The sequence below is a fragment of the Lytechinus pictus genome, unplaced genomic scaffold (assembly GCF_037042905.1).
Source record: "Lytechinus pictus isolate F3 Inbred unplaced genomic scaffold, Lp3.0 scaffold_19, whole genome shotgun sequence".
Taxonomy (NCBI): domain Eukaryota; kingdom Metazoa; phylum Echinodermata; class Echinoidea; order Temnopleuroida; family Toxopneustidae; genus Lytechinus; species Lytechinus pictus.
The window spans coordinates 2,025,474-2,035,255 of NW_026974140.1; the positions used below are offsets into that span (position 1 = coordinate 2,025,474).

The following is a 9,782-nucleotide window of genomic DNA, read 5'->3' on the forward strand; positions in this document are numbered from 1 at the left end:
TCAATAAACCATGGATATCAAAGTATTTATTCAGATGCATTAAAAAGAAAAATCGTTACTATAAACATTTTCTCCAAAATAATTCATTAGATAATGAAAGGAAATACAAAAGATATAGAAATAAATTGAATACTATGTTAAAGCATGCAAAAAAGACATATTTTTCTAATAAATAATAGCAATACAAAGACAATACAAAACAGACCTGGTCAGTCATAAACTCACTTTTAAACAAACCTAAAACGTCTTTGCCTGAATTCTTTTTAGTGGGATGGAAAAGGTTTGTGATCCACAACACATAGCGACTGAATTTAATCAACATTTTATAAACTCCTCCAGACGGATAACCACATCTTTAATTAATTCTCCTAATGACACTTCTTATAAAGATTTTCTCATTGATCATATTGACAAATCTTTTTTCTTAAATCTTATAACGGAAAATGAGGTCATTCAAATATATAATTCATTAAGTAGTAGCAATTCCACTGGATTTGATAATCTTAGTACTAATTTATTGAAAAAAAAGTTATTTTCTATATTGTACAGCCATTGGTATTCATATTTAATCTCTCTCTCTACAGGATCGGTCCCTGATAAGTTGAAAATAGCTAAGACATCTACAGTATTTAAAAAAGATGACCCTCATAAATTTGATAATTATAGGCCTATATCTATTCTACCGTCTATTTCTAAGTTGCTTGAAAAGTGTATTTACAATAGACTGTATTCATTTTGTTTAAACAATAAAATTCTCACAGATTCACAATACGGGTTTAGAAAAAAAATCATTCTACTGCACACGCTTTGATAGAATTACAAGATAAAGTTTTGACATCTATTCATACTAATAAATTTTGCATAAGAATTTTCATGGACCTTTCTAAAGCTTTTGATGTTGTCGATCACAAAATACTTCTTTCCAAATTAGAACACTATGGGTTAGGGGCTTACCACTTTCTTGGTTCAAAGGTTATCTTTCTAATAGATCCCAATATGTTGTTTTTAATAACAGTTCATCAGACTTTTCCAGTATCACCCATGGTGTACTGCAAGGTTCTATTCTCGGCCCGCTATTGTTTCTAATTTACATCAACGATCTCATATATTCCTCAAATAAATTTGAATACATTATGTATGCCGATGATACTACTTTAATATACAACCAACCTTATAATATTAATATACAAAATGATATCAATGTTGAATTAGATAAAGTTACAAAATGGTTCAAATCAAACAGGTTGTTAATAAATCCTAGTAAAACTAATTATATTACCATTTTCCATAGGCAGTCTTGCATTTCTAATTCACTCAATAATTTGTTGCTTGAAATAGACAAAGTTCCAATTAAAAGTAAATAGTGTTAATTTTGTAGGTGTTTATATAGACTATAATATGCAATGGGACACTCATGTTCAAAAAGTCACCCAAAAAGTATCTCAATGTGTTGGTATCCTATATAGGTTAAAAGACTCCCTTCCAACTTCTGCATTATTACTATTATACAATTCTTTCATGTTGTGATATCTTAATTATTGTGTTGTTGTTTGGGGCAATTGCAGTCGAACGAAATTAGAAAAATTATTTAAATTGCAGAAAAAAGCCCTTCGCATATGTATGGGATGTCATTATCAAGCCCATTCTGCCCCACTGTTTCGAAAAATAAAGTCTCTTAATATTTATGATTTGTATTATTTTTCTATTGCATTAATTGGTTTCTTTTATTTCCAGAATAAACTACCTCTTAATATCCATAAAATGTTTACCCTTAATCACCGGATACATAATCACAATACTCGTTTTAAAGATTCATTCCACCTATGGCCAGTTAAAACTAATAACGTAATGAAATGTGTAAGACATAATTTCCCTGTAATTTGGAACTCCACCCCTAGAGATGTAATTTAAAGCAAGTCTGTTAGGTCATTCAAAAAAAGAACTGAAGCAGTTCCTATATCTTAAATATGTATAGTTATTTTTTTCTTGTAGATTGACACCTTTTTAAGTTGTTTTTTTTCTGTCTTTTTTTTATATATATCATGTTTAATTCTTTATCTTATTGTTTCTCTATACCATGTCATGTTATTAATGTTTTGGGAACTACGCTTACACAAGGCCACTTCGCTTTATTTATGCAGTTCCCCATTTCATTTTCATTTTTACTCTTGCTTGTAAATATATTGTTTATCATACCTTGCTTTATAATTGTTTTTATCGAGAATGAAATAAATGCAAATTGAATTGAATAAATGCTTATCTTATCTTAGAAACAATAGAAATGTACCAACATTTCGAAAACACCTTCTTTTATCGTTCAGTGGAAACTTTTCTTTGTAGGTAACCATGGCAGCCAACTTTTTTATCATGCAGTATACTTTGTCCGACCTTTATAAAACACAAACAGACAAATGAACCTAGCTCATCTTATTCCTAATTTGTTACGAGCCTTCAAAATTTGAAAATCTATCAAATGTCCGTCCTTGATGAACCGATCACGCTCTAATATAATCAGAATCACCTCCATGCACATAATGCAAGCAAAAGAAATTTCATTCAATTAATTATCCGCCAATGTCATTTTTGTATCATATCCTGAGGGGTATTTGTCGTACAAACGAACATCAAAGCGGGCTTCACTCAGTTATTGTGAAGTATCTTAATAATCAAGCAGTCGTAGATTGATAAAGCGTTGTGTTATGTAAAAGCCAATTATTATCATTACTTTTACACTGCATTTTAGCGGAAGTACATGCATTCAATACACTAAAAGCACTCACCTTCTGCAATTAGAAAGTTAATACTTTGAGAGTGCTGGAAGCATACAATTCTGGATTATTCTCTCTCAGAGCTAATTACAACCTTAAAGAGGGAAGTATCGCTTCCTTTTTTTTTAATGATTATTTTTTTTATTTCATTATTTTTCTTGTTTGGTGTACTGCACGGCTAAGTGGTTGATTTCCCACAGAGCTCTGTTTTGTCTAACTTTTGCTTGTTCTAATCAATATCAGTTGCTTATTCTTCTCGAATGTACATGAAAATTGTATCTCTGTCGAGTTCTTCAAAAGTGTTCTTTCAACCTTTCTGTTCACCTGGTAATTTCTTTGTACACCTCGAGCTCTCTCGGCACTTCATAAGTCACATGTATTATTTTTCATTATTATTAGTCTCAGGATTCTGTAACTGGTACTCTCTTGACGATACATATAATGATGACTTGTAGTTATTTCTTGTTCAAAAGCAGTGCTCTTCATGGGAAAAGAGAGTGATACAATACGTAAAGAAAATGAAGACTGTTTGATTATCATTTGTTGATATCTGTGTTCCGCAGGAGAAAATAGACGATCCCTATCATTGCCAATCTTTCATTGACATGTTTATTTTTCCACCAGGATATTACTTCTCTCAAAAGTTCAGAACAACAATGTATATCTTCATATTTCTACTAACTGTTTATGGAAGGGGCTGTAATTCACAATGTCAGGATCCATGTCACTGTGAGCAGCAGGGTGGGAATTTTAGAATGACATGTACAGATCGTTTTCTAGAAGATGTTCCAAAGGATCTCCCGTGTTATGTTGGTGTACTTAACTTGCGCAGGAACCTCATCACCGCGCTATACAGAGAATCATTCCCATGCCAATACAGGTTGAGGGAATTTCTTCTGTCCTATAACCATCTACACTACATCGAGAAGCAAGTCTTTGATGATGCAGGGGAACTTATGCTCATAGAACTTCACTCTAACTTCCTTCAGAGCATTCCATACCTTGGTTCATTACCCGTCATTCTACAAATATCTGTCATGCGGAACTCATTGGCAGAGTGGAATCATCAAACACTTCAGAATACATCACACCTTACAGAAGTTGAACTGGCATACAATAAACTCACAAATCTACCAAAAATTCCGTTCAAATTATCCATTTTGAATTTGAAGGGAAATGCTATCAATGACCTTCACACAACGATGTTTGCATATCCTAATGCCATATCACATCTGAACATTAACAACAACAATATTGAATACGTTGATAGATTACAAACGATGAAAAGCCTGAAGATACTTATGCTTGAATACAACTATATAAGACGCATCCGTGACAATGTGTTTTTTAGTGTCCCTTTCCTAGAAATAATTAAACTCCGCCACAATAATATTGTAGATGTCTCTTCCTTCTGTAATATGATGTACATCAGGCATATATTTTTGGAAGAAAACAATATAAGAGTTGTGAAAAGACCTGCCTTTACTAACATTCCGAACATAGATACAATCGATTTAAAGGGCAATGAGATTATTCAATTATCATACTCTTTCTTCAGTACACCACGAAGTCTTATTGTTCCGAAAAACAGCCTGTCAAGATTTGAATTATTTGAAGGAGGGAATTATACAAAGTTAGAAATTCTTAATGTTGATATGAATGACCTGCAAGATATTTACATCTCATCATTTCCTAACCTGGAATTTCTGTATGCTGCTTTCAATAAAATAAAGGATGTTGACTTTGGCACTGATGGTCATCATCATTAACAATACATTAATTTGGTTTCTAATCGAATTCAGAACATTAAAAAGTTTGTAAATTTGCCAAACCTAGAATGGCTAAAACTGTCTTCAAACTCTATCACATGTTTGGATGACAAAACCTTGATTCGCCTTCCTCAACTTCTTGGGCTCATTCTCGATAACAACAGAATATCAATATTATCGAACTTAACAGCTTTTCCTGAACTTATATATCTCCAATTATCAGAAAACATAATTCACACAATAGAAAACTCAACATTTGACTCTTCATCAAGACTAGTCAAATTAGACCTGGCCAAAAATGAAATCTCAGATCTTAGATTCCTTCGTTCCATTTATTCACTTAATGAGCTGAATATAAGCCATAACAGACTCAGAGCCATCAACTCCCAGGACTTCTTGACTCTAACCCATCTCAGATCCTTGGACTTGTCATTTAATTTATTCATGGAGATTAATACACCCAACTTGCACTCCCTCCGAAGCATTGATATTAGTCACAACCTTTTATCTCATTTAAACTTGAATCACATCTTTGGTGACAGTACACTCATTTATGTCAATGCAGAGGGCAACAGAATCACTGATATTATTTCTACTTCAGCCCTTCATATAAACGTCAACAATAATGCCTTTGGAGCTTCAAATTCAAGTGAGCTATCAGGAACCAATATATTTGCATGCAACAACGACTTAACTGATTTCAAACACATTAACATTTCTCCCAATTTGGTGGGACTTTACCTGAATAAGAATCGTATCGTCTCAATACCCAATTTCACTTTCACATCAGCATCCTCACTAATTTTTCTAGATTTGAATGATAATGACATAGCTGATATATATCCTACAGCATTTTTTGGTTTAAGAAAAATTATGTCAATGAAGCTGGAAAGGAATCGCATAACGCACCTTCGTTCTGGTCTTTTCTCAAACATTCTGGAATTAAAATTTATATATTTAGGTGAAAATCCTGTAACACGCATTTCGAATCACCTGTTTCCAGCAAATCAGGATATTGAGGGCATATCTTTTCCTGCTATACCATTTTCAAACACATCCTTCAGCATCTTCCAAGATATTAAAAATTTACGCTACTTGGAACTTAATGAAAATTTGGCTTTTCGTGCGCACTTTGTGAGAAACACAAGTATACAAATCATTTTGCAATTCTCAGATCTATGGTTTTTAAATCTCTCTTCTATTAACCTTGGGGACAGCTGCCAAATTGTGTTAATAAACAATGTGAACATTCTTGATTTGTCCAACAATGCCATGACTACCATCCCAAAATATTGTCTGCCAAGAAGCATCAAGGCATACAGTCTCTATCTGTCTCAAAATAAAGTAAAAAAGATCTTAAATGATTCATTTGACAAGCATCATCAATTCTGGTTTCTAGATTTAAGTTACAACCATATTCTGTTCTTCGAATTTGGCTCATTACGGCATCAGACATACTTGACTGATCTTCGCCTCCAAGGCAACCAACTTACACAGATTGATTTCGGCTTACTGACCTTCCCTTTGAAAAGCATCCAAATTGAATTAGAAAATAATCCTTGGTCATGTGATTGTGACCTCATCAAATCTATTTTGGCTCTGAAACACACACACACACCCATAAAATGTGACAAACCTCTAGCTTATGCCAACTATTCAGTGGTCGACCTTGCTGCCAAGAACAACCTCACCTGCAGACCACCCCTGTGCTCTCGGCCCTACCAAACTCTTCTTTCATTTGTTGGTGACAAAATGGTTGAGTTACCTTGCCCAATAATAACATCAAATGACATTTACTGGTCAGTCACATTTCAAGGGGAACAACTAAACACTGTAAGAGACACCTTACCAGAAGCATTTTCTATACTTTCACATAATGCACTTCTTATCAGTGATGTTACTAAGGATATGATTGGTCTTTACACCTGTTGGAGTTGGAATAAAGGTGGGCATACAAAATTTACTATAGATCTACTTGTAGAGAAAATGGAAGAGAAGACTGTCGACGATAGTTCTAATACGAGTACTACAATATTAGCCAAAGAATGGATAGACACACTTCAATGTGGTACTACTAATACTTCATCTTCAAGAGCATGTAATGTTAGCAGTAAGTCAAATTATGTATTGTTTATATCGATGTTGGCATTCATTCACTGTATTTTACACACATATGAGTGAAATATGAAATTTGTATTGAGTATCCCTTTGACTACTGCAAATTGTGTTATACCACAGGCATTGTACTTGGATAACTGGGTTCAAGGAGTCAACAAACACAGAATAAAATAGTTTGTTTATTATTACATATGCAATGTGATCTGTACATACTGCTTTCTCTTTCTTTATCACTGATGTTAATAAAAATATTGTGAGTGGTCTTTATACACATGAGAATGAAGCTGGGAAAAATGATTATTATAAACCTACATGTACCAGGCGTGAAATAATTATTTTTTTCTCGGGGGCTACTTTGTGCAGCCTTCTGACAAATTCTGCAACATTGAAAAAGTTTCAACATAGAAGTGAATCTTGATTTTTTTTCTGGGGCTCTCTGTTCTGTTTCATCAAAACGGGATGGGCAGGAAATAAAATTCTGAACTGGTAATCATCTACATGTGCGATGTGAGGAGGTATTTATTACAAAATATGAGCATATCATCTTAATATGCAGTTTGTTAATACATACATGTACTGTACATGTATGTACAATGATATGACAAAAGGCAAATAAAATGTCCAACTTGTTTTATTAGTTCTATGATATTTCATAAAATAGTCCTGCTTGTAAGATCATTCACTCAAAAAATGTCACTCATGAATATTCAAAATATGATGCATATGTAATCATTTCTAATGTATATTAATCAGACAAATAACAAGCCAATTTAATGGTCAATAACACATATCTTGTCTGCAATGTTTTGTAAATTTGAAATTTCCCCTGAGATTTCCCCCTGCTGCATGGCATGGTGTGGTTTTGATAAAAAGCTCCATTTTAAACTGCTCCTCGAATAGCTGGTTTCTTCTTCTTCTTCTTCTTCTTCTTTCCTTGGTTGGCAACCAGTCAGGACTGACTATTTTTGCCACAGCTTTTGTTCATTTTCAACAGCTTGTTATTTTTCTTTTCTTTTCTTCTGTTTTCTTTTCTTTTTTTGTTATTTTTCTTCTTTTTTCTTTTTTCCTCTTATTTATTTATTTTTTTTTCTCTTTTTTTCCTATTCTTTTTCTTTTCTCTTTTTTTCTTTTCATTTCTTTTTTTTTCTTTTCTTTTGTTCTCTTTTTTCTTTTCTTGTTTCATTTTTTCCAGCATTTTTTCTCTTTTCTTTGATCATGTCAGGTGTAGTCTTCATAAATGCCGATTTTTTTTTTTCTCAATAAAAAATATTTTTAAATTTGATTTGCTGATTGACAAAAATGAATGAATATGACTGACAATCTAACATTGATTCTAGGGAGAGTACCTACTGAACTTCCTTTTTCCAAATTGGAAAGATATATATCACCACTTTGGAACTATTTTTTACTGGCGGAAGAATTAGGGTCATTTTACTCTCTCAAGTGATGAATTTGATCCTGTCAGGTGTAGTCTTCATAAATATCGATTTATCTTTAAAATGAGCCGGTCGAGGTACCCTTTTCTGGTCAGATATGGAATGTCAGACATATATCCTATCCACTGGTAGTAAACATTCAACCCTCGAATTTCCTCCTTATTTTTTTTTTATTTTTGTTTAAGTGCCACTCTAACACACGAGTCTATGGGAAATTAATTAGGCCTGTGATACCTTTAGACTTAAAATTCGTACCGTAATTTGAGTGAAACTTAGCTGGAATTTATCGGAAGAAAAATTGAATTCTTGATTATGATTAGCGTTCGTGATTCTAATCATATTCTAGTTTGGTTTCACACGTGCTAAAAATTCGTCATTAGCATTATTTTTCACTGGAATTATCATTCAAATTACGATTTTGGTACTGTGTGAAAGGGCGGTATATAGGGTCTTCTTTTATCAAAGTGCATGGAGACAATGGCAGATCGAATGGGGATTCGAACTCACAACCTTGCGATTATGAACCCAATGCCCTACCACTGGACAACACGACCCATATTAGTTGGCAATACTCATTTTGCCTAATATCCACTCTATAGGTTTAACACCGGTATTTCCTTTCTTCATTTGCCGTAGTGCACCGTAATCAGTTGACCAAGTGGAAATCGGACTACCAGGGGTGGTACACTGGAAAGCTGTTGTCGCCCGAGGTTGTAACCTTTTTTTTATAATTTGTCATTTCTCTCAGAGATGTGACTATTATTGTCATAAATCGGTATTCTGAAGATTGTTTCTTTTCTCTCTCTGTCAAAACTCTGTATTAAATTAATTCATAACATATCGCCATTTCGTAAAATGTCAAGTAAGCTTACTCTGTTTCTTGGCTATTATGTTGTACTCAATTTCCTTCTGCTTTTTTTTTATAAAACCGTACGTTTAAATTTTTCGTCATCTCGAGACTCAATCCTGAATTTACAAGTATAAAACTAATACTTTACAACTAATACACAATGATATAAATTCATCTCTCGATGAGCCAATTTTTTTTTTCCAAAATAAGCCTAGATATGAAGTTGTTGATAAACTGCTTTTCTACTTTCATTACATATATTGTCCAAATTTAACCTTCTCAGTCATTTTCTATACACTTTTTTAACGAAATGTGCAACTAGGCGAATATTTTCTTTCAATCTTACACAGTGTGAGTAAAAAAAAAATTGACACCTCACAATCAAATTCAAAATGTAAGGATGGCGAGAAAGAGAAACTCCCAAATAATTTGATACCTATGTGGTTTGTCTTCACGCTTGGATAATCAGTACTCAGTAGTTATTCTTTTATAGTGATGTAACTTTTGATTTGCGCCCAAGTGAGGCGTGAATGGCCATGCAGGTGTCGATGACATAATCCTACAAGGGTTGCATACTTGCATTAAAATCCATTGCAAAACACGTTTTCAATCGCATTGGAATAGTTTAATAAACACTTTAAGTGTCAATTATCAAGTTAATTTCATTGAAAAGGGATTTGCAAATATGTTAAAGGACAAGTCCACCCCAACAAAAAGTTGAAATGAATAAGGGAAAATCTAATGAGCATAACACTGAAAATTTCATCAAAATTGGATGTAAAATAAGAAAGTTATGACATTTTAAAGTCTCGCTTAATTTCACAAAACAGTTATCCACATC

At 33.1% G+C, this 9,782-nt stretch overlaps 1 protein-coding gene across 1 annotated transcript; it reads left to right on the forward strand.

Moving 5' to 3' along the window:
* The first annotated feature begins 2,938 nt into the window (after nucleotides 1-2,938).
* LOC135157739 (chondroadherin-like) lies at nucleotides 2,939-7,435 on the forward strand. The gene has a single exon (XM_064114504.1). The coding sequence runs from the start codon at nucleotides 4,982-4,984 to the stop codon at nucleotides 6,716-6,718; it is 1,737 nt and encodes a 578-aa protein (XP_063970574.1). The 5' UTR covers nucleotides 2,939-4,981; the 3' UTR covers nucleotides 6,719-7,435.
* Nucleotides 7,436-9,782: the final 2,347 nt, after the last annotated feature.

Excerpts from the sequence above, each read along its gene's own strand:
- LOC135157739 (XM_064114504.1), top strand. The coding sequence starts at position 4,982 with ATGGAGATTAATACACCCAACTTGCACTCCCTCCGAAGCATTGATATT.